This window comes from Neolamprologus multifasciatus, chromosome 1 (genome assembly GCF_963576455.1).
Source record: "Neolamprologus multifasciatus chromosome 1, fNeoMul1.2, whole genome shotgun sequence".
Lineage (NCBI taxonomy): Eukaryota > Metazoa > Chordata > Actinopteri > Cichliformes > Cichlidae > Neolamprologus > Neolamprologus multifasciatus.
In genome coordinates, this window is record NC_140439.1 from 17340396 (window position 1) to 17365868 (window position 25473).

Below are 25473 nucleotides of genomic sequence, written 5' to 3' on the forward strand. Positions count from 1 at the left end.
AGCTGTTAACAAATACGTCCTATAAAGGACACAGTTACATTTCTGGACATGGCTTGACAGGGAGGAGAGCAAGGGACACACCCTGGACATGCTAAGAGATCATGTCACTGGCTTAGTATTGTCTGGCCAGCTGTCCTTACACAGCCTGTCCTCCTGTCATGGTCCATTTTATTGTTTATTTTGGTTTTGTGATTCATTCTTTTGTTTGAAGAGATTTTTTTATTCTAGTTCTGTATTATCAAGTCTTAAGTTTTGTCTCAGTGTGCATTATTTCCTGTTTTATTTCAATAGTGTCATGCCTCGTTTGCATCATGTTCAGTTTTAATCTGTGATCAGTCTCAGCTGTGTTCCTACTTGTGGCATGTTCCCTTGTTATCCATGCGGTCGCACTTTTTCTCCTCTCCCTTATCTTCCCTGCTTAGCTCCTCATGTCCTTGTCTTTTATTACTTTTCCCTGGAACATTCTCTCACAGTCTGTTCTCTAAAACCTAAAAGAGGAATTATGGATTGGATCAACTGGTCCCTAAATGCAATTGATACCACTTTCTCAACGAGAAGTCTGGGCTTGGGTGAGCCTGAGTGCTGAAGATATCTACCTATTCGGAACCATGGTAACAGGGTTCTGGCGGAACGGAGCTGGCTTGGCCCTGACTTATCGAAGAATTAAGAAAGCGGAAACGGCTGTTCAAACCCCCACAAAGCTGCCCGCTGGGATTGGAATGATGGGAGAGGCGTGAGTTTCTCAAAATGGGCTCATTGAGTCAGCACGGATAAGATCTTGGAGAGGCTACGGCTGCTGTGAATACTCAGAATAAGATCTCTGACTGCAGACTGGATGGCATCTCGGGGAGGCACACTGCCGTGAGTTCTCAGAATCGGCTCTTTGAGCACAAGAATGACAGCATCACAGAACGCAAGTATGGAGAAGCTCGCGGCTCTCCAACAGGAGATTGAGAGACCAGTGTTGGACTGTAGAACTGCTTTGAAATTCATATGAGCTGTTCGCACTAAAGTAAAAAGCACCATCACTTCATGCGGATACCCCTTTGGTGCCAGCGGCGGTCTCGAGGCTGGAGCCGAAAAACAACACCCTGATAACAACTGTGTTTAGTCTGTTCCTTCCCATTCCATGCAAGGCCCCCTGGGTTGGCTGGAAGACTGTTTACTTAGCCTGGCAGGGCGAAGGACACTGTCTCAGCTGAACTATGGACACGCACACACATACACTTACACTGATAAGCACACACTCATCCCCCTCCCTTTCCAAACGCCTTCGATGCTTGTTTCCTGTGGGCGAACACGGCGGGTCTGTGTGCCGCGCTGGAATGGTAGCGCTGTGCAGGGCGGCTGCTGTGTTCGCTTCAGATTACTCCTCACCCAATCCTGTGGTTTGTCATGTCTTTCACAAAGTTGTGCTGTGGACATTTATGTGCTTTTTTTGCAGAGGAGTTTTTTTGTTTCCTGTTCTCATGCTGTCCTACTATGGAAGCACAGCATGAGTAGAGGTCTCTTTTTTCCTCTTGTACTTTCCCACTGTAGTGTATATTTCAGTGTTTTTCTGTAACGCTACCGATCTCCGACTTGTATTCCCATGTAATGTCTGTGTTGTGTGTGTAAGGTCGAGGGGGGGGGGGGGGGGGGGGGTCCCCATTTTACTGTAGGGCAACCTGCATGTGGCAAATAAAGCTTTGATTGATTGATTGATTGATTGTTCCCTTGTTATCCATGTTCCCTTGTGTCTTAGTCTCCTCCGTTCCTTGTCATGTTCTCCTTCATAGCTGTGTCCTTCCTCATATTTGTTTTCCATGTAGAAGTTTAGTCCTGGATTACTTTCTTTTCACCTGTGTTGTTTGTGTTCTGAGAGAGCTCACATATAATAACAAATTGTGGTTTTTTTTGTGTGTTCTGGAGTCCTGCATTTGGATCCTAACCTGCCTGCAACACCGTGACATCTGTGACTCAGAAGTGGTAAAAAAAAAAAAAAACAAACCCCCAAAACAATTAATTTAAGATTACTGTTTTTTTCTTTGACCTGTCCTTTTCTTTTATTCTCAATTATGACAAAGTGAAAAAGTTTGACATACATAACATTAATCATTATTTAAAAAAAAATACTGAAGAGTCAGGGGTGATGTTTGACAGAAGGAAATATTAGACCGGTTTTGTCAGGTCACCAGAAACATAGATTTACATAAAAGCCATCTAGCTGTGTTAATATAAGGATTCTGTATGTTCATTTTGGATCTCTCCTGACAGTTGTTATATCAAGCTGAAATTAAAATCTTGAACATGATGTTTGGGTTCTCAGTTCAAGTTCTCTTAGAAAGCATCAGATGACAACAGTCACCTCAAGCTGCTTCTTTATGACCAGTGGCGGAGCGGAGCGGGGGGGGGGGCTGCTTTTCAGAAGTTTTGGAGTGTAATTTTTTCATAGTTAGATGCCTGGCTGACAACTGTATAAAACAAAAACTACACACAATATTCCAAGCACATAGCGCACACTGTGGGAATTTACGACTGTGCGTAATGACCCCTAATATTGGTATGATCCGAGCTCAGACACTAAGCGACTGAGCGAGGGGGCGGTGAGAGCTGCTGCCTGCAAGTGCGCTGTTGGAGAAACGCAGCCAAGCAGACAAAGGAGAACTGAAGTTCGACCAGGTACCAAAGCAAATCATTCATACTGTATAAATAATGTAAATATGACGGCGTATCACAAAAGATTGATATCAAACTGATCACTTGACCCATATTACGTTACTTGCTCTTTGAGTGAATCAACAAATGGCGAAATGAAAAGCCGAACAACAACAATGCTGTTTTTTTAGAGAGTCTTATCTTACATGTATGTTTATTTCATATTTTCAGTTGTTTCCCTCCACGGCTAAATAAATCGGTTTCAGGAATTTACCGATATACAAGAATGGACATAAGGGGCTTCTTTCAAAGAAAAAACTCAGGTAGATGTTATTTTATATATTATACTTTGTATGTTGTTCAGTCCCCACAGCGCCCCCGCAGGACTTGTTAAGCAATTACAATCTCTCAAAGTGAAGAAACGTTCCTTAATTAATACCTTTGTATGATTCTTGTTTTAGTTTTGCTTATTTTCTAATGTTTTCCTATGCAAAACAAGAGGAATTTCAATACACAGCAGTATATTCACAGTTTAAACCAGATATTTACATACACTTTATGAAAAACACAAGAACATTTTTTTTACTGTACAACATTAATTTAGAGTAAACTAGTTTTGTTTTGGATAAATAAATATTGAAATATCCTTTGAATTAGTTAAATGTCAGAATAAAGAGAGACAGAGCTGTCTATTGTAGAAATGTTTAGCTTATTTTAGAGTTTAGAAATGTGTTAACATAGAATGTAGAATTATTGTAGAGACATTGACACTGCCCTCAATGTAATAAAGGCCTGATGGTGTCCTGAATTTAGGAGCAGAGTATAGGAGACCCTCCCCAGTTGAACTGTGAAAGTAAAACAGAGAGGAGTTAATCCTGAGAGGAAATTCCCCAGAGAATGTTTGGGTGGGGGTCTCAACATTTGACCTGGATAACTGTGGTCTGGAAGGGAAATGGGTTTTTTATGACCTCTAGGGAGTCACCTACACCCACAGTGTTTTGACTGTCACGCACACTCACTTACGTGCACACACACATACACACAGGTATGCTACACAGTCACACACGAGCACTCACATAGACACAGAGTTTGCAGCACACCGTAGGGGGTTTTATGATGGGGACACCTCTATAAAGCTGGCTGTAACTAACAAAGGGGTGAAGATTTTGCAGAGGGACACACCGGCCTCGTCTTCCCTTCTAGAAGTGCATGCTTAAATGAAGATGAATAAAGATGAATAAAAGTTTTGTGAAAATAACTACTGAGTTCCGGTGCCATCTCTGGAAGTTTCGACGAATAAAAGAACAGGGGTAAAACTGATTTCGCAACAGTTTTGGTGCCGAAACCCAGGATTCGCTCGAGGCCCAGAGAGGATGAATTGGCAGAGCTGAGATCGTGAAACGAGGTGAACAGAGAGCTAGCTCACATGATTAAAAGGTAAGCACGACCTGTTTATTTTCAAACCGTGCATATTGTTTAAAGCCTAAATTATCTGTTCGCTAAGTTGAACGTATCGCAGTGTAAATTCACTCAGTAGAAAAAAAAAGGCGGCTAGCGTCCGTCTCAGTGCGTTAAAGCAAGAGACTTTTCTAAGAACTCCAAGTTGATGTTTAGCGTACTGTGAGCGACTAAAGCAAGAGACTTTTCTAAGAACTCCAAGTTGATGTTTAGCGCCCCGTAAGAACATCTCAGTGCGTTAAAGCAGGAGACGTTTGTTACGGATTAGTAGAATCGGTGTTTCATCCGTTTTAGTTATTAGGAAAAAAAGTGGCGGTGTGTGATCCGTCCTCCGTGCGTTAAAGCAGGAAACGTGTGTTACTATTAGTTAGAAAGCGGGGTTTAAGGCCTCGTCGCCAGCTGAGAGCTGTGTGTGTCACGGGTTTGGTTACCCCACCTAGTCTCGGACGCGGGGCTAGGACCTGTGAGGGCAGGAGATCCAGGGTGGTGACCTGGGGATTCGTGGCTCCTTAAATAACTAAGTCGGGGAGAGGTCCCTGTCACAGTCTGAAGTATGCATAAAAGCAGGATCGGTTGCTTTCGCCGGTTAGATTCCGAGCTGAGTTGAACAGTGCCTGATGCAGAAGGAGGACGGTGTAGTGTGTGTGAAAGCGCCGTTAGAGTCGGCGTCTCGTCTGAAGTACGGGAGTTAATTAAAGTAACAAAAAGAATTTGTGTCTAAAAGTGTGTGTTTGTGGTGTGCAGAAATTGCGGCAGGAGGCCGTGTCGCGAATTGTTGCAAACTGTGAAGTCAATTGGGGGGTTTCATTTGGTTTTATTTTTTATGGGGAAGAGAAACTGCGGTATCCAGTCCGTGGCGCAGTTTGAATAATTCGTGAGGCAAATGTGGCGCGATCTGAAGATCGTGAGCCTAATTGTCCTAGTTGGGTTGAGGTGTATAAGAGCGGACGGCACCCGCTCTTTGTTCTGATTAGGGCGTTGTCCTGAATCAGCAGAAGTGTTTCGCAGAAAGTTTGTATGGGACTGCAAGAAGTATAAAGTGTGTGTGAGCCAGCCTCGAGAGGCGGGTTCACAGGTGGAACGAACGAGGAGTAAAATGTGCGTGTGTGTGAGAGAGAAAGAAAAGGTGGGGGTGAGTGACCAGCCTGTGAGTGTGTGTGTGTGCCTTCTTTGATGACAAATAGGGAGACAAAGTAGATTAGTTGATTTTCTGTGAAATAATAATAGTCAAGAAATCGTAGTGATCAAATAGGAGAAAATGAACTAAAGTAAATAAAGCAAATAAAAAAGTGGATTAGCGTTAAAGTAATGATAAATAAATTGATAAAACTAATAGTGACATTTAAAGGTGATCAAGTATTCAAGGATGAATGGAGAATTTGCTGACTGTATGAGAGCTGTTGGGGAGAAAGGAAAATGAGGTTGGAAGAGTGAGTTAACAGGTTAATGTGTGGGTGTAAAACAATGGGGTAAAAAAAAATAAAAAAAAATAAAAAAGAGAAAGAGAAAGAAAATGATGAAAATAAAAAGTGTGGAAGTGTGAGTGAGAAATTGTCTCCAACTGGGGGAAGCAGTGATGCTACAGGTCACCTTCTTCCCCTGCTGGACACAAAACAAAAACATAATTTGGAGTGTTGTGGATGAAAAGAATTAATAACAATATCAAGAAGATTTTTTTTGTGTTTGCGGTTAAGATCAAATAAAAATTTCATTTTTGGGGTTTGAAGTCAGTAGAGTTCAAAACAAAATAAATAGAGATGTGTTGCTTTAGGAGTGATGAAAACATATGCAGTCACAGTGAATAATGAAAGTCTCTCAGTCTGTCGTTTACAGGTGGGGAACGGACCTGGATCAATTCTCCACGGGCAGCAGTCGGAAGAAAATTATAGGTTAAAATCATTAGAAAAAAATAGAAACACCCAGCCAGAATTTTTGGCTGAATTGTTTTGCAGCTTCCAGTCCTCATCCTGAACAAGCAAGCTCCAAGGAAGCTAATCTCTCCCTGAAGACACCGAGTGCAGTTCCAGAAGCACGAGCATGAACATCAACAGTGGACAGCAGTCCAAGAGACAATACCAGAGTTATGAGCAGAGAGGTCCAGCAGCACTGTGGGCAAACGACATCAGAAAGAGAAGATCCACCATCTAGATTGGATGGATGGAGATGTGTTTCCAGCAAGCTGCAACCTCACTGTGTGTGAAGGACTTTTGAGAAGACTGTCTGAGCTTGACATTTGCCATGTTTGGAGCGAGATGGCAATGAAAGAGACAGGGGACAAAGAGATACACGGGACAAAGCTGAAAAGAACTGACTGTCATTGGACAGAAAAGTGGGAGAGAAGAACGGAGAGAAAGGAGCAGAAGAGGACTGAGGCTGCTGTTTTAGTTTGGGGAATCAAATTGGGTTAAGGAATCCAGGGGGGACAAACGACTGCCTGGAAGTGGAGGATTGACACAGTGTCCAGACCACCACAAAAGGGGGAGGAAGACAAGCACTGAGGTATGCAAGAGTACTGTTAGAAAAAATGGAAAGGTGACACCACACATGCAGATGATGTGCACTAGAGATAACACAAAATCATACACAAAGTCGCACACATCCAAAGAGGGTATTTTTAGAAGGGGTTAACAACACACAGCGTGGTTGCTGATGGTAACCTGCAAGCATTTGGGGTTTAGCTGTGCCTGACTATGTCAGAGTTTTTCATTTAGATGTTTCTGAAACAAAATTTGGAGTGAACAGAGTTTTGTTTCAGAAAAAAGGGGGAAGGTACATAAAAGGATACATAGAAATAGAAAATGTATTAACCCGACTAACATAAACACACACACACACACACACGTAATGAAACTCATTAGGATCAAACACAATTTTAAGTAGGCAATACTGTTACCATCATCCTGTCTGGTTTATTGAGTGGGTTGAGAAATGATACATAGACGACTAAATTAGTATTATTTTGGGGAACATGATAGCAGGGGTGAACAGAATCCTGCAGCCAGAGTTTAAAAGAGTGAAACTAGCAGATTTTTTGTTTTTGTTCTGGTTCTGTTTTGTTTTTGTTTCTGAAGTATGGGGAAAGTTGTACCATGGCACCAAGTTTTAGATTTGGTGTTTTCTCACCTATAAGAGAAAGAAAGAATATTCTGCAACAAGTACTAAGACCGGGCTTCTGTATTTTTATTTACTTTTGTTTTCAGTTTTATCTTTTATTTTTCATTTTATTTTTATTTTTTGAACAGTGCACTGATTTTTGTTTGTGAATTTCTTTTCTTTAAGCAGATCTGCACGTCGGGAATTAAAAGCGCTACACGTCGTCGAGAAAATTGTTACAAGTGAGTTTCTCCACATTAAAATGGGCTCTGGAGAAAGCCACTTATTTGGGACAATTAGAAAATGAGAGTCCCTGCCTAAAAAGGATTCAGCGAGGTAATCCGACCTAAAGTTCTTCTTTTTTCTTTTTGAAATGACGTCATTTTGCTGAGGGTGGAAATCAAATGTGGTGATAGTTTCCACTATCAGCAAAGAAAGAAAGAATGGATGAATGAATGAATGAATGGAAATAAAAACAAACTGACTGACTGGTAAAAGCTGACAAGACTTGACCACGACTCAAAGTTAACCTCCACCTAGACAGGACAAAAGGGTGGATGAATTTATGTGTTTCTTTTTACAGGAGCAGAAAGATGACAGCAACATCTGAGGTTGCGTGAGCTTTGGCCGAACCGATTTAACTTGTAAAGGCCACTTTCTGTGTTTGTGAATATACCAGGGGTGTGTTATTCATGGGCTTGTGTTGCTCACAGAGATTACTGTGAGAAAGTGTGTATACATCTGCGCAGCGCTAACATTTGCATTTTCTTTTCTACAGCATTACAGTTCTTCATGTGATTTGATGATGTGATTTATAACAGGACAATTGGTTGATGTTTGTTTCTCTACTACAGGATTGATGATGCTGTTACACTGTGTTGTTGGGAAAATGTTGAAGGTTACTTTGACGATGTGAATAACGTGAGTAATTTCCTGTGTTGAAACCAGTGTCATTCCTTTTACAGCAGGCTTAATTTTATGGCCTTTTACGGCACCTCTGGAACCTATCGACCTGCGCCTGACCACCAGAATTGTCTATGTGTGCTCCTAATGTTTGTTTTTCTTTAAGAGTGGATGTAGAAGGTTCAGCAGAAAACAGACAAGTGACATGAGGAAACAAATAAGATGCAGTGTTTATGGAATAGTTGAATATGAGCTCATTAGCTGGCCACTACTGAGCTCATAGTGATAAAATGGGTGGAGTGACATTGCTTAAGGGAAGTCACAGATTAAATTGTGGAATAAATTGGGATGATTCATGATTTGGGACAAATTATGGTAATAATAGTGATTTAGTGATTGGAGAAAACCTGCACATGATACTTGTCTTTTATGCTGAATACTTTATCACTCTTATGATCTACAGTTGGTTGCAAATGTGAAGTTTGATTTAACAGATTTGTCTTCCAGGATACAGGCTCCAGGTGGAGCTGGGAGTTGAATAAGCTGAACATGTAACTGCTGATTAATGTTTTTTCACAGGGTTACAGGTTGGAGTATGGCTACTCCAAGTGGGAAACCCTGGAGATTGTTTTAAAGAGAATGTGCAACATTCTTGTACATGTCTCATTGGGGAGTTGACACATGGTGGAAGCCATGTGGGGAGAGAAGTGTTATTTTTAATCTGTAGATGTCGTGAGGTGCCATGACGAGAAGGAGTGGCTGAGAGGATCGTCCACAAGATGGAAGCTGGGGCCAGGAGAGAGGCTTCAGGAGGATCAGAGATCATCTTCAGCACAGCAGACATCACACAGAGAGCTGTGCTACTGAGCTTCCAGGAGATCAAGAGGAGACTTCCCACAGCAAGATTTTAAATAAAATGAGAGATTCATCGTTGACATTGAGGAAGACAACTAAGGTGTACGACGTGCTCTGCCTTAAATCTTCAGCAGCGTTGGACGTGACAACTCGAGGGATGGAGAGAGCGTGCCAAGCTCCAAAAGTGACAGCGCAGAGGAAGTCCAGTGATGGAATTGTGTTTCTGTGTGAAGCACAAATACTAGGAGACTGGGAAATAGTTGATACCACTTTTCCCAAGGATGAAGATCACCTAAAGTGTGTCACTTTGCCATGCAGATTTGATGCTCTGCAGAGAAGCCTTCTGCGAGGGAGAGATGTAAACAGACAAGGCTTTTATCTACATTTAATTCATGTCAACTTCTTTAGGCTGGTTGAGGTGGAATTGGAGAGAAACGGTGGTGTTAGGTGTGACTGTTGTAATTGTAACTGTGATTTTTCTTAAAAGTGAATTGCCCAGAGACAGATCTGAGTCCACTCTGGGGATACCACCATCACAGGCCACGGTGAAGCGAACCAAACGTAGTGAAACAGGTCAATCAGATGAGTGTTTTGATTATTATGGCGATATAGAGTTGGACTACGTTAAAGGGTCCACAATCTCGTATATATTTGATCTTTGCGCTGTCATTAAATGTAAGGGCTTGCTGAACAGTTGGGTCCAACATCTTTAATGGCAGTACAAAATCGGATGGCGTTAGATATGTTGTTGGGAGAAAAAGGGGGCGTCTGCGCGATGTTTGGGGATATGTATTGTACTTTTATTTCAAATAACACAGTCCCCGACGGCTCTGTGACCCGAGTTCTGGAAGGCCTAAAGACGTTGTCCACCACAATGTATGAGCATTCGGGAGTGGATAACCCGCTGGAAGCGTGGATGACCTCTGTCTTTGGGCAATGAAAAGGTTTCATTATGTCAATTATGGTTTCTTTGTCTGTTTTTATTGCAGTATCAGTGACATGTGGGTGTTGTTGTGTGCCTTGTATCAGAGCCTTGTTCGTAAGACTCATCATGATGCCACTTTTGGGAAATGGGGAGTCACAGTATGAAAACATTATGGTGAAAGATTTAGTGTAGTTTTATCTGCCATAGGGCAGATAAAAAGGGGGACTTGTAGAAATGTTTAGCTTATTTTAGAGTTTAGAAATGTGTTAACATAGAATGTAGAATTATTGTAGAGACATTGACACTGCCCTCAATGTAATAAAGGCCTGATGGTGTCCTGAATTTAGGAGCAGAGTATAGGAGACCCTCCCCAGTTGAACTGTGAAAGTAAAACAGAGAGGAGTTAATCCTGAGAGGAAATTCCCCAGAGAATGTTTGGGTGGGGGTCTCAACATTTGACCTGGATAACTGTGGTCTGGAAGGGAAATGGGTTTTTTATGACCTCTAGGGAGTCACCTACACCCACAGTGTTTTGACTGTCACGCACACTCACTTACGTGCACACACACATACACACAGGTATGCTACACAGTCACACACGAGCACTCACATAGACACAGAGTTTGCAGCACACCGTAGGGGGTTTTATGATGGGGACACCTCTATAAAGCTGGCTGTAACTAACAAAGGGGTGAAGATTTTGCAGAGGGACACACCGGCCTCGTCTTCCCTTCTAGAAGTGCATGCTTAAATGAAGATGAATAAAGATGAATAAAAGTTTTGTGAAAATAACTACTGAGTTCCGGTGCCATCTCTGGAAGTTTCGACGAATAAAAGAACAGGGGTAAAACTGATTTCGCAACACTATGTTTTATCACTTTCATCAAATTTAGGAGTACATGTACACTAAGTTTATTGTTAATTACTAAGAAAACTCCAGACATTCCATTCTGACCTGAAGAAGCTTCTGATAGGTTAGTAGAGTCCATGTGGATAAATTAGTGGCACACCTGTGGATGCATATAAGGCAAAACACAGAGCCTGTTTCTTTAACATGGGAAAATCAAGAGATGTCAACCAAAACACCAGGAAAGAATGTGTGGCTCAATTTTGAATACAATTTGGTGATATTTACAATTAAGAAATACAGATAGTTTATCTCTTTACTCTTAAAGTTAACAAATATGTTTTTTATATTTATCAAGCTAAAAAAAATAAACATTTAGTCTGATTTGATGTTACAATTAAAAAAGTGTATCTGTTTTTATCTGAAGAGTTTGTAAATATCTGGTTTCAACTGTATATTTGATGATGTTGGTGTTTGGCTTGATTGTCAGCACAAAGAGGGAGAGAGAGGAGCAGAGAGGGAGAGAGAGGAGCAGAGAGGGAGATGGAGAATGAGGACAGAACAGAGACAAGAGCAGGTGAAACAGACATGTTAGTGAAATGGTTGTTTTACCAAAAGTATCATAGGGACTCATGTATCTCGTACCTAGTGTTTCTTTTTAGGTTTGTTATTTTTCAAAGTCTATATTTATTAAGTTATGCAGGCTTGTTTGCACAACAAGGCTAAATAATTATATAAACTTTTCTCAATCTAAATAGTGTATTTTGGTAGAATTAAAAAGGTCTATGGTGATTTTTAGTGCTACTATCATCTAGTTCTGATTCTGGTTCTGTCTTGGTTAAATCCTAAGTAGTCCTGATTTTGAACTGTTGTAGTCCTGTTTTAATTCTGGATCTGTTCTGGGTCTGGTTGAATTGGGGTTTAGTCCCTGTGTCTTGATACAGCCCTGATTTTGTTCTGCCTTGCTGCTTAATTAAAAAAACTAGTGTCCTGCACATGTCATATATATTTTTCCCTATATGAAGTCATTCTTTTTTGAACAAAACTCAAAACAGAGCCTATTAATCAAAGGAGGCTCCTCGAAAGAGGATCCTCTTTCGAGGATGCCAATGTTCACATTTTGGACAGAGAGGACAGATGGTTTGAAAGAGGAGTGAAAGAAGCCATCTATGTCCACTGTGAGCGGCCATCTTTGAACAGAGGCGGTGGTTTACGACACCAACTGTCTGCCATCTATAATACAGTTTTGAGTTCCCTCCCCAGACGCCTTAACGCCCACTCACATCATGGGCCATCTGACCTTAGGAATTCGCATGATAAGGTGGGGCCAGGTTTCACAAAGAGCTCACCCGAAACCCTGGCTGATTGGGACCCACCCCCAGTTTCTCACCTTGGCTCAGGCGATTAGAAGATCATCACCTTTTGTCCCTCTGTGGGGGGACACTAGGTTTAAATCTGGGACTCTCCACCATTTGACCTTAGAACTGAAGAACCTTCTCGGATGAGAGGTGAAACGTCTTCAAGCAACTTAAAGAAGTCCCCCCCCCCTCCCACACACACACACACACACACACACACACACACACACACACACACACAATCCCACATGCATACCATCCTTTAGGGCTAAGCCCTGCGTATCAAATGTCTGCCTCCGCCTCTGGTTATGATTTCAGGTTTTCTCATTAGTATTCCCAGTTTAGGTTTTCCACTAGTTTTCTGTTTTTGCCACTTAAAATATTTGTTCATTTATTTATCCAGTCATAATCATAAATATGCTTTAAATATATAAATACACTGTTCATCTGTAGCGTTTTTGCCAACCTTACAAACAATATTGTTGCATAATGACTGAAACTAGCACTGAACGAACAATGAGCTGTGAGGTTAGTTTCATGATCATTAGTATGCAAATTGTCATGACCATTGATCAATGAACACGGATCAATGGCCATGAGTACCATTCACAGAGAGTTGGGGAATGGCTGCAATCACTGCACTGTAAGACGGTGAAAGCTGTACTCTTAGGCCCCCTCCTCGATTCAGAGATGGTCTCTAACTTTTCTAACTGAAGACTGAAGAAGTCACTCGGATGATTGGAAAAGCATTTCCCCCACTGAAAACGCACATCTAGAAGAACAGAATCAACTTTTGGGAATTTCCTTACCAGCATGCATCAAGACAACTGAAACTAAAAGGTTAAAACAGAAAGACTGGAGGCCATTGATAGCAGCTGATGGAGTGTTTTTCAGTGGTGAGTAATACTATATAGTCTTTTGTGTCCAAGTAGGTCATACATTTAAAGCTATAAAAGAAACCCATTATATATTTTGAAAGCAGTCATTGAGAAAATGTACCACTTGTACTACTTAAGCTGCTTTTCTTCTTTTGTCCCGTCAGTCTCTGTTTTTTTAACATATACAGATTTTCCCACGTTGCTAACTTAGCTGTTATTTCCTCTTTCAGTGTGAATACCTGCATGCGATATTTGGAAATTACTGCAAGTAACGCCCACTGTCTGTGTGACACGTTAATTTGCATTTCCTCTTTCTGCTTCAGTCTGTGTGGTCATTGTCTGCATGTTCTCAACAAGAAAGACACATAACAGGAGAGCATAGAGGCAGAGAGGCAGGCGGACACAGACAGAGCTACAGAGCAGATCACAAAAAGGAGGTTAGAGCAGAGGCAGCTGAAAGGATATCAAAAGCAGTAAATAGTTTGTTGAAGGTGGATATGGCCAGGTTAGATGTCACAGAGATGTTTCATGGCATTTCATTTCCTGGACACCTGCACACTCAGGATTCTTTGAAATATGCTGTCAGCTTTCAATTTCTGGATACGGATATTCTCATAGCGTCTTATCCAAAGTCAGGTAAGAGAGAAGAAACTTCCAAAGATACACACACACACACACACACACACACACACACACACACACACACACACACACACACACACACACACACACACACACTCACCAGTCTTTCTATATGTAATGCAGCTAACCAGACGAGCATGTTAAGCAACTCAGTGAAAACATGGTGAAATAGATTGTGGTGAGTTTAGCAATTTACATAATAACTTCTTACTTTGCATTTTAAGCATTTCATTGAGTTTGAGTAACTTTCTATGGTTTATATGACTGAATTTAATCAATGTGGGCTCATCAATGCCTCTCACTTATTCCTCTTAACAGGTACCACATGGACACAGGAAGTTGTGACTCTCATACGCACCAGAGGGAACCCAGGGTTGTCCCAGACTGTTGAAAACTGGAAAAGAGCTCCTTGGTTGGAGCATTATTATAGCTCTGCTCTGCTGGAGGCCTTACCTACTACAGCTCGAGTCATCACTACACACTTGCCTCATCACCTGCTGGGCCCTGCCCTCCAGCACTCCAAAACCAAGGTCATTAAAGTGCACGTTTAATTGATAGATTTATTCTAAACATTCGCCAGTGTTGGAGGCTGTTACCCACTGAGCCCATGCCTGCTCTCTGCAGCCTGGCTGAGGTTAGCAGTTTGCCGCACCAAACTAGTCTAATAAGGGGATTTATAAAACTACTGACTATACTGACTATTTAAGACCAAATACTGAAAGCATAACGTCCCGGCATCAGATCTTTAAAATATGCATTTGTATTTTTAACACAATGAGACAAGTTAATACATTTATCAAGCCAAATAATGTCCAATTTGTAATGTCATGCATTCATTTAAAAATAATTCCTACAGGACATTATTAATTATTTTGTGGTAGATCCAAACAACAAACAACACTTCTTTAGCTGATCAGGCAGAGTGTCCAGTTGACTGTAGTGTGGAAGCTTAACTTAACTCCACTGGTTTGGCTGGTTTATATACTGATTTGACAGATACCCTATACTGATGTACACAGTAAGCTGAGTTTTGACTTTTATTTGTTGTTGTTGTTGTTTTTACTAGTTATGGTATTATTTACACTTTGTCTGTCAGATAACACAACTAGTTGGTTTTTCTGCTGTAAATCTCATTATTAAGCTGTATCTCAGTAATTATGTATTTTTTTTAAAGCGAAAACACAAATCCGAGAGAAACATTTCAAGATTGACAGCTTTTTCTGAAAAAGCACTGTCATCCAGACTTGACAGACTTTTAGGGCCATGAATTTAACTGATAAATATTTGTGTTTTCTGTTTTTGTTTCCATTGTGGGAAAGCGTCTAATTTTACTTAACAATCTTGACTGCTGATAGAAGTCTAGGGATGATTTCTTGAGCGTAAGGGACAAAGCATAATTTCTCATTAAGTAAAGAGACCACACCCAACTACGACACTGTGGGTCAGCTGTCCAGTTAAATTTAAATCTCTGAAAATGGGAAACTATGTTTAAAGATCTCTGCAATTTCTACAGTTATTGCAAAACTTTTGTGAAACTCCTGGAGTAAAAGCACATAGTCTGATTTAAAATCCTCTGTGGTGGTGCACAGGGGGAAAGATTACCACAAAAAGGATCAACTAAATATTTATGGACATGACTGTGAGTAAACTTAACAAGACATGTCATGTCACAGGTCATCTATGTGAGCAGAAATCCTAAAGATGTGGTCGTGTCCTTTTACCACTTCCACAAAATGGCCAACTTCCTCCCTGAGCCTGATTCATTTTCAGAGTTTTTGAATCAATTCCTGGAGGAAACAGGTGAGGATGACTGTTTTGCTTGTTGTATCATTGTGCAGCTACAAGTTTCAATCTGATCAGATGTGCAGTATTTCTTCACACGCTTGTTTGTTTCAGTTTCTTTCGGTTCCTGGTTTGACCACATTAAAGGCTGGACCGGTCAGATTAATAGCAATCTGCTTCACGTCACCTATGAAGAAATGTCGCTGGTAAATTATTGCATCACAGCTAAGCACACTATCCCCTGTAAAATATTCATTTGTTTTGTTCCCTGGTCACAAAGACAGACGCAGGTCTGAAAAGTGGAAGTACACTACTTCAAACTGAACCCTATGGCTCATTTCATAATTATTTAGCATTTCAAGGAGGTCTCTCATGTCAGTGAAGTGAGGATATTTAAATTGCACTCTTCTTCCTGCTGCCAGGACCTGCACGGCACCATAAAGAAAATAAGCTCGTTCCTTCAGTGTCCCCTGGTGGAGGACGAGGTCAACAACTGCGTGAAACACTGCAGCTTCAGCAGCATGAAGGAAAACAAGATGATCAACTACACTCTCGTCCCTCAGGAAATAATGGACCACAGCAAGGGCTCCTTCATGAGAAAAGGCAAGTTCTGCTGAACTGTAAGCAGATTAGATGATAATCTACTTACTTTTGGTAACCTATGACACATTGAGAGCTCTCATCAATGTGTCATAGGGGATGATAGATGAATCTTAGAGGTCTCAAGAAAGGAAATGGAGGAAAATTTATGTTCTCAGTAGCTTTGCTTTTTGCATCATTTCATCTACATGATAATTATCTTCAAAATAAGTAATGAGAGAAAAACTGTCTGTTTGGTTTAGCTGCACAGTTCACTGTTCCTGTTCACACTAAACGGTCTAAATATTTTTAATTTCCTTTCAACTGAATAACAACTTCACCCAGCCTAACCACAGCCTGTTCACAATACTGCCACCTAGAAGGAGATATACAGAAATATCACCTTTGGTCTTCTGGCTGTGAAACTATTCAATTAATATTTAATGACTCAATTATAGACATTTGAATTTTTGAAATTTTCCTTTTTTTAGTAGCATAAAATGACGAGGTAATTATTCAGTCTTGTCTTACATAAAGGTTCAACTAAACTGGTAACTCTTTAATATAAAACAGAGTACTACCCAGTAAACTATAACCAAATCCCTTTTTAAAATACATTTTTGATTTATATTTAAAAATCACATCTTTGTTGGCCTTCAGACAACAATTTTGCTGGCTAAGGAACCAAACAGGACAAAAAAAAAAAGATCACTTTGACTTTTCTCTCTCTGTCTTTCTTTTTTGCAATGCAGGTAAAGTGGGAGACTGGAAAAACATGTTCACAGAGGAGGACGGTAGAAAATTTGAAACCGTCTTTACCTCAAAGATGATGGAGAACTGCACTTTAGAGTTTGTGTGGGAGTAGTGTGACAAAAAAAAGAAGTCCTACAGACCATGAGAGTATAGATCACATCAACTGATCCCTTTCAAACTAGTTAATCCTTTATGTGTGGATTACAGTATATGTTAACCCTTCACTTGTTTTGTGATAATTATGTTTTGAATTCTTTAATTATGTTGTTCATGTGAAACCTACAGTGATGCTTTTGAGGTTGTCTTCTTCTTCTTCTTCTCCTTTTTAAGTTATAAATAGATTAATAAAGCTTATATGCTTAAATGTGTCATGTCATTTTTGTTTCCTTGGTTCAAAACAAGTGGCACTTTAAAGTTGACAGTTATGTAACCATGACAACAAAGAGCAGAGGGAGAAGTCCAGGTGACAGGGTTTAACATAAAGCTCTTTGTCCCCATGCCTGAGTCGTCCTTGTGTGTCCTTTTACTTCAAACACCTCGGGAATAGTGCCGTTCCTGTCCGGTCTTAGTGCTCTGAAGTGGGTTGATGCTATTGTATTGAGTGTGTGTCAGTTTGCATGTAAGTAAATATAACGTGGCAGTTGTGGTGCTCTTTGACTACAAAAATGAACTCTGATAAGTGATTGTTACCCTTTAACACAGTCCATGATCAGGCATATGAGACACGTAGGAAATGTTTAGTATTAACACTTTCCTTTATCTGTTTAAGCAGATTTATATGCATAAAAAAGTATTTTTATTCAAACATCAAGTAGCTGTTTGATTTGGATTTGAATTTTTGAAGCACAACCACACTTTAGACTTTTTAAGCAGTCTCTTTAGTCTGTATGTATTTATGTCTGCGTAACAAGTGTGTGATGTTGAAACTCACAGCACTTAACATGAGCAGCCACTGAGCTTGCTTTTTATTTCACAGGTGATTGTCTGTGCAGTTCATGTTAGTGTGCAAGAATCTGCGTTTCGGCTACTTCATCGAGTGCGTTGCGTGCACCTTTAAATCGAGACGTCATCTGGCCTGATCTGAAAGAAACCATTCAAACTCAAGCTTGAACAACCTTGAAGCTGTGAAAACCCCCTAATGAAAGAATCATCACTTCTGAATGCAGTTAAGGTTTGTTGGAAAGTGAGCCGAATGACAGACCGGGTAAGAAAACTATGCTCAGGCCTTCTGCCTTTGATTGTGAGATAAATATGTCTTACAGAACATTCAATAAATTTTAGATGTATTTATTTTTACCATTTATTAGGGATACACATTTCCCTCTGTTTATAAAAGACGCTGGCCTCTTCTTCGTCTTTCACCTTCTGTCACTGATTATTTCGATTTTTGTCACAACGTCCTGAATATTCAAATTGACAAGGGCACACATGTGCTGCTATATCAGCTGCCAATAAAGCCCCATACACAGCCCCACATGCAAACACCGGTGATTGAAGCTCTCGAGCTGTTGTTGTGCACACAGGCTCACACATTTTGGTCATGTGAGAAACCACTTCACACCTCTCCTACCCCTCTCTGACTCTGCTGAGGGCAAGGAGGTTGAAGGGTAAAGCTGCTGCCAGTGTTAATTGCTGCAGATCATAACGGTTTAAACAAAGTAGGACTTTAAAAAAAAAAAAAAAAAAATTAGATTTTTCTTCATTTAGCCTCATATTAATCATTATCAATGATGATGGCAGAGTGTTTTGGCAAGGACAAGATGTTTGGCTGTCACAAAGGTTGCTGTAAGCTGTAATTAGCCCACACATTCTGAGATTTATATTTTGTTCTTAGATCAAAGATTTTATAGACACATTTATAGACAATCTACTTATATACAAGATGTTTAACATGAGTTATGGCCTGCTCTGGATGTTATGAGATGGACCATCTGTTTTTGAGTAGTTGGCCTCCATTCCTGGAGGAGTGCAGCATGCGGCTGTGCAATGCTGGTTGGTTGTGGCTATCTTTGAACATGTTGACGCTGCATCTCCCAGGCATGTTCAGTAGGAGGCCTACTGAGAGTAAATCCTGGCCAAGGAAGTATTTGGATGTGCTCCTGATCCAGAAAGGTCTGTACTACTCTGGCAGTGTGGAAGTGGGGATTCTGCCTCAAGATTATCACATGTTGGTGTGGTAAACTGAACCAAGTCTCAGATGTGCAGGTGAGTTACTTTGTGTTTGGTAAATAAATGACTACTATTATGACAAGAATGTAGTAATTTAGTCTACGCTAAAACTGGTAATAGGAAGAATATGTGGTAATGAATGGATTGATGATCCTGATATTTAAAAATTCATTATTAGACTAAACAGGTTCTTGTTGTTAAGCATCATCTCATATTGATTCTCTATATTTCGCTGTTTAGCTACAGTATCCTATAGATTTGGTGGCTATTAAAGGAAACACATATTACATCACACTGATACAAACAACATGTGCATCCTTCAGTCTGATAAAAGAAATATTCTCCTTCTTGGTCCTATGTGAAAATCTCCCTAAAACTTGAATAACTGGTTGTGCCACATGCAGCAAAAAACTACAAAAATACATTTGTTATAATTGGCAATTAATCTTTCATCATGGTGGAATTTTGGCCCACTCTTCTTTGTAGAATTGTTTTGGTTCAGCCACACTGGAGGGTTTTTGTGCATGAACCTGCTTAAGGTCACGCCAAAGGATCTTGAAGAGACCACTTGTTGTTGTCCTGCATAAGTCAAGTGTGTTTGAGCTTCAGGGTATGAACTGATGGCTGTACATTCTCCTTCAGGATTTTCTGGTAGAAGATGCAAACTTACTTTTTCACACAGGGTCAGGTAGGTTGTAGCGTACAGCTACAATAGTGACTTTGTTGTAATTGGTTGCAGAAGGAAGTGTACATCTTTGAAGTGTTGCACTTAAATGCATGTTGTCTTTTTGTGGCGTGCTGTTGTTTTGCAAAAAACAACGAGAAGTTGCAGAAGATTCTGCACAGAGTAAACTTCTCACTGTTACTATTATCCTCGCTCTGCAAGCCTCTGCTAAAACCCTCCCTCAGGAAAAAAGTGTTCTCTAAACACATGTCTAAGCTTTATATATGATTTTCGGTCTACAATGACTTAGTATCAACTTATTATCCAAACTTCAAAGGCAATACACAGCTGAGTCATGACAACTGGTTGTACTCTGGGCAGGAAGGCGTGACAGTCCTGGCATTTGTATGACATTTAATACCCATTAGGTCCATCATCCCTCCCCATTGTGTCAGAACCTGAGAAGGCACAGCTGCAGAGGACTCAGAGTATTTCAGTTCCTCTCTAAACCACACAGTATTTTAAAGAAGAACATACTGCTTCCCGTCAAGAAGTAGAGTGTAAGTAAAAACAAAAATAACGGTGTGATGTGAAAGACTTTAGGCACCAGTGATTTGCATGGAGCCTTAAATACTTCTGTCTGGCCTAACCTATCTCTTTAACTTGAGCTCAAGCAGGCCTGTGGTTACAGCAGTTGCCCCAATGATTTCTTCCCCCCCCCTTGCACTGATAGTTGATGTTGCATCTTTAATATTGGGCCACAGTCTTGCGCAAAGATGCTTTATCATGTGCAAGGGCCAGAAATCAAACTGCCAACCCTGCAAACAGTGAACAAATCACTTTACCCTTACATAACATTACTTTAGAGTGTTTTTCTTTCATTTTTACTATTATTAGTAGCAGTTTTTCCAAAGATAACTGTATTTTTTAGCCTGTTTCTTAAATGCTTTTACATGAGAGCAATTCATGTGTCACCACTGACATAATGCCAGGACTGTTGATATTATTTAATAATTTGTTCATTTTATGATTTAAAAAATGTTAGCTGTATGACCTTTAACCTATAGTACATTGTTATCTGGATTATTACATTCAAAAATGGCATATGTTTAAACATAAATACATACAAGCATGAATAAATGTCACAATATTTGACTACAGTACCTGAGTGAAAATATGTAGTTACTTTCCTCCACTCAATAGAGGCATCATCGACGCATTAAAAAAGAGCTACCCATGGTTACTTTGATCTCTATAGCACATTTAAAAGCAACAAGGTTGACTAAAAAGCAATAGAGTTTTAAGACAGAGTTTAAAAGACTGTAGAGACTTTTCAGTATGAATATTGAGCAGAAGGTTATTCCACAGTCTCGTGGCTGTAACTGCAAAAGCCGGATCCCCTCCACGCTTAATTCGAGACCTCAGCTCTATTAAGAGATTCAGGCTAGATGACATCAGCTCTAAAATATCTATTTGATGAATTCAGTCGAGGTGTCAGTAAAGCATGATAATTATCACGTATAAGAATATATGTAAAAACTGAATACAGACATGGATACTCTTTAATGGATTTTAATGATTCTGAAAAAAAGAGAAATCAGGAGGATAGATACTGGCATTTCAGCACAAAGACTGGTTTATATTTTAATCTTACAGTTGTTTTGACAGCTGACTCTATTATTTCCTGATAATATATGAAGGGAAGTGTCCAAGCAAGCACGTCTACCATGAATAAGGCTATCTATGATTAACAAATGACAGGAAAAAAAATCCTGCTCTATTATTGCCTTATCGAAAACGTGCAGTGCAGTGAATATGGCAATGGTGAGTGAAGCCTAAAAGGATTCTGTTTCCCAGTTACCCACGACAACAGAGTACATTAACCAGCAGCTGAGTACACAACGCACTTCTAACTGACTGACTGACTTAGAAAATAGCTTTATTTTGCAGAACTGGTGTCACAAAGACCCATTCTTTCCCATGAAGATTAAATTTACAGAGTAAATTTGCCTTGAAACTGGGTTCCTGTTTGTTGTGGCAAATAAGCAGGACGGGAACTACAGGAACAGGGCTGTGTTGGGAAGTCTGAATAAAGAGCTTGAATAAAAATGACTAGACGACAACAATAATGACTCCTGTCAAGATGAACCCATATATATGATTTTTCAGACACAGTCTTACCCAGTGTGACTAACAACCATTGAATGCCTAGACGGCAATCAATTAAATTCAAATCAGTTTTATTTAAATGTCCCCAAATGACAACCATGGTCATCTCTAATCACTTTATATTGTACGTATGTCAGAGGTGTCAAACATAAAGCCGGTGGGCCAGAGTCAGCCCAACAAAGACTCCAATCCGGCCCATTGTACAACTATATTTTTTTATTAATTCTACAGCTTGTTCTGCTGACAAAGACCTCCCCCAGAGAAATTCATACTACACCATAGTAATGAAATAATAAAATAATAAAATAAATAAATAGGATTTTCTGTGAATTAAAAAAATTATTCTGCTTATAGTTAGAGGACAGTTTGGGCAATGAGCTACAAGAACCTTTTCTGTATTTTTACACATTAATTTCTTATAATTTAAGCTCAAAGAGTTGATAGATTTCTTTCATTAACTACAGCTGCATTTCTTTATCGCGTGTAGAAAACAGAGATGTACTGTTCAAATTGTACTTCTTTTTCTTACACTGAGATATTTCAGGGATTACATGTGCAGTTAAACTACTTGTAAGCCAGCTGGAAAAATGGGTGTTGGAAGTTATGGAATTGTTGTTGTTTTTTTATCAGTTTTATTGTATTGTTACATTGGATACATTTTTTTTTTACAGTTCCTGCTGTGCTTAGCAGGAGCTTTTATTTTAAGCTAACTAACCTCTATGTTAAACGTGTAAAGTGTAATTACATATTGCACTCATGTTATTTTCTTCATGGGTTGCAAATGTAAATTTTGATGATGCTAATCATAGTACTTGATACAGAAAATGTTATTTTGCTACTTTAGCTGTCATAGCAATGAGGAGAGTTAGTGTCCCAAGAAAACAAACTTGATTTGATAACTTTTTTGTGCCGGATTTTGTTGTAGTGTATGGTCTAAGGACACTTTAAGCTCTAACATTCATATTTTAATTTGTCTAAAACTGTGTTACGTGTGTATGTCTATTGCAACTATCATTTATATTTGTTTCTCACAGATTCTATAGGCTCTCAATCACTTAGAAGACAGAACCACACATACAGATTATTATAATTAGGAGTTCTCATGTGCACATTTATGCTTTTTAATATGCAGATGTTTTTCTTAAAGTACAGATTGCAAATGTGCCTACAAAATGTCCAGTATTGCATAAAACCAAATACAGATTATTCTGAACCAGTGAACTTCTTCATTATACACAACATCATAACTCAAAGTAAGTGAGTTATGTTTTGAGTTCAGGATCTGCTAAAACTTTGAACTGAATTTTACATGTGACACCTCTTTTCGTTTGGCCTCATGCCCCACAGTTCATCATATGTGACATATAAACCTCCAACATCTTGTCTCATCTTTAAAAGTTTGGTGTTTTTACAGAACTTGGGTAACAAATATTCAGTAAAGTGGCAGTTGAGAGCAGTGAATATTTTAACGTGAATGATAGTCTACTTCTGCTGTAGATGCACTTAAAAAAACTGAATTCAGTTTAAGAACTAATGCATATGATTGTATAAACTAAACAAAAATGTAAGTATGCATTTAAAAAAAAATGTCCATGTTAATTCTACAGCTGTGACCTATGCTGGTGCTTTCAGGGGTGATGGAGCCAGACAGAGCACTCCCTGACACTGGTAGAGAGTAATGGTGTTTGACAGGGATATTAATATTTTAACAGCCATGGAAAAGAACTCCTTGCACTCTGCTACAGATCAGATAAAAAAAAGTACTTTTTAACTCTCTGGATTTTTATTTCAGCTAAAAAAAGGTCAAAGCATTAAATGATTTTGCGCACACTTCAGCGAGCAGCTTAAGGGGTAGAACTTCTTTTTCTATTGTTCCTGCCCAGGACTGTCAGCATGCCAGACAAGTGAGCTGTTATAAGATCGGGAAGTCATTTACAGACGTGGAATTAGTATAAAAACAGTCAGACCACCAAAGAAAGGACTGTAAATTCATGTTTTCTTCTCTTAATTGTGAGCTTTCAAGGGAAAGTCCTGGCCATGGGAAGCTCCTTACATTTGTGGTATGATGAATGGTAGGTGTCAGTAATAAGGATAAATATCTTTGATGTCTCATTTCAGGGGCAGTATGTTGGTACAGTGAGGCAGTTTGGTTTAAACCTCCTAGTCACATGCAGTCTTTTGGTGCAGAGGTACCAAAGAGTTTGAGTTCTCTCCTGGTACCACATCTTCACCTCCTACAGTCCCAAAACATAAGAGTTAGTTTAGTTGTTGCTTTGATTTCAAACTGTTTAGACATCAAAGTGTTCGGTTGAAACATGTACAGAAGGAGTGAAGATATATTGTCAAATTTCGTGCTATGTGTGGCAGAAAAGGCCCCCAATGGATTTGTTAAATGAAAACGCATAGCTTGATGGGGAACTCAACAAAAAACAGAAGCAAACAGAGGGTTTAAAAACATGGGAGGATATAAGGGCAGCGTGGCAACACATGTATGTATCGGTATATTAGATGACAGGCTATCAAAATAAAACAGGAAGTAACAAACAAGGTAAACAAACATGGAGATGAGACTGACTTTTACATCACTTCACGCCTCCTAGATGCCTCTATTGGAAATGTTGGAGAGAATATGATTTTTGACTGTCTTGGGTTGACTTATAAGTTTTTCTTTTCTTTTTTCCTGGTAAAATCCTGCTCTCCTCCTTTTTTAAGATAAAGTAACTAAAGAAAATCACCATAATTAGAAATGCATGAAGGAAGAAATGAGAAGAAGGAAGAGAATCACAGTATTTCATTTCTTGAGCAATTTTATAAAAGCCAGCAGCAGTTTCCATCGTGGAGGCTGGGGACTATGGCAAGCAGATGAAATGACTCACTTATATATTTGAGATGATAGTAATAAAGACCTGGCTCCTCCGTGAATCGCAACCTTATCGTGGTGGAGGGGTTTGTGTGTCCCAGGGATCCCAGGGGCTATGTTGTCTGGGGGCTTTTGCCCCCTGGTAGGGTCTCCCATGGCAAATTGGTCCTGGGTGAGGGACCAGACAAAGAGCGATTCAAAAGACCCTTATGAAAAAAACACAGAGGGAACAGTTTACCCTGCCTGGGATAGGGTTACCGGGGCCCCGCCCTGGAGCCAGGCCCGGGGAGGGTGCCCGAGGGCGAGCGTCTGGTGGCCGGGCCTTAGTCCATGGGGCCCGGCCGGGGCACAGCCCGAAGAGGAGACATGGGCCCATCCTCCCGCAGGCCCACCACCCGCAGGAGGCGCCATAGGGGTCGGGTGCATTGTGTGCCGGGTGGCGGCCAGGAGCGGAGGCCCTGGCGGACTGACCCCCGGCTGCCAAGACTGGCAATAGGGACATGGAATGTCACCTCTCTGGTGGGGAAGGAGCCTGAGTTAGTGTGTGAGGTTGAGAGGTACCGGCTAGATATAGTCGGGCTCACCTCTACGCACGGCTTGGGCTCTGGAACCAGTCTCCTGGAGAGGGGCTGGACTCTGTCTCAGTCTGGAGTTGCCCCTGGTGAGAGGCGGCGGGCTGGGGTGGGTATTCTAATATCCCCTCGGCTTGCTGCCGGTACGTTGGGGTTTTTCCCGGTGGACGAGAGGGTTTGTTCCCTGCGCCTTAGGGTCGGGGAACGGGTCCTGACTGTCATCTGCGCTTATGCGCCGAGTGGCAGTTCGGAGTACCCAGCCTTCTTAGAGTCCCTGGGGGGGGTGCTGGAAGGTGCTCCACCTGGAGACTCTGTTGTCCTGCTGGGAG

The 25473-nt window shown here is 40.4% G+C and overlaps 1 protein-coding gene across 1 annotated transcript; it reads left to right on the top strand.

The window, feature by feature from the left end:
• Positions 1–12346: 12346 nt before the first annotated feature.
• On the top strand, positions 12347–24615 carry sult5a1 (sulfotransferase family 5A, member 1). The gene is made up of 6 exons (XM_085157380.1): positions 12347–13590; positions 13915–14126; positions 15270–15396; positions 15493–15584; positions 15801–15981; positions 16710–24615. The coding sequence occupies exons 1-6, from the start codon at positions 13452–13454 to the stop codon at positions 16820–16822; spliced, it is 864 nt and encodes a 287-aa protein (XP_085013506.1). The 5' UTR covers positions 12347–13451; the 3' UTR covers positions 16823–24615.
• The last annotated feature ends 858 nt before the right edge of the window (positions 24616–25473 follow it).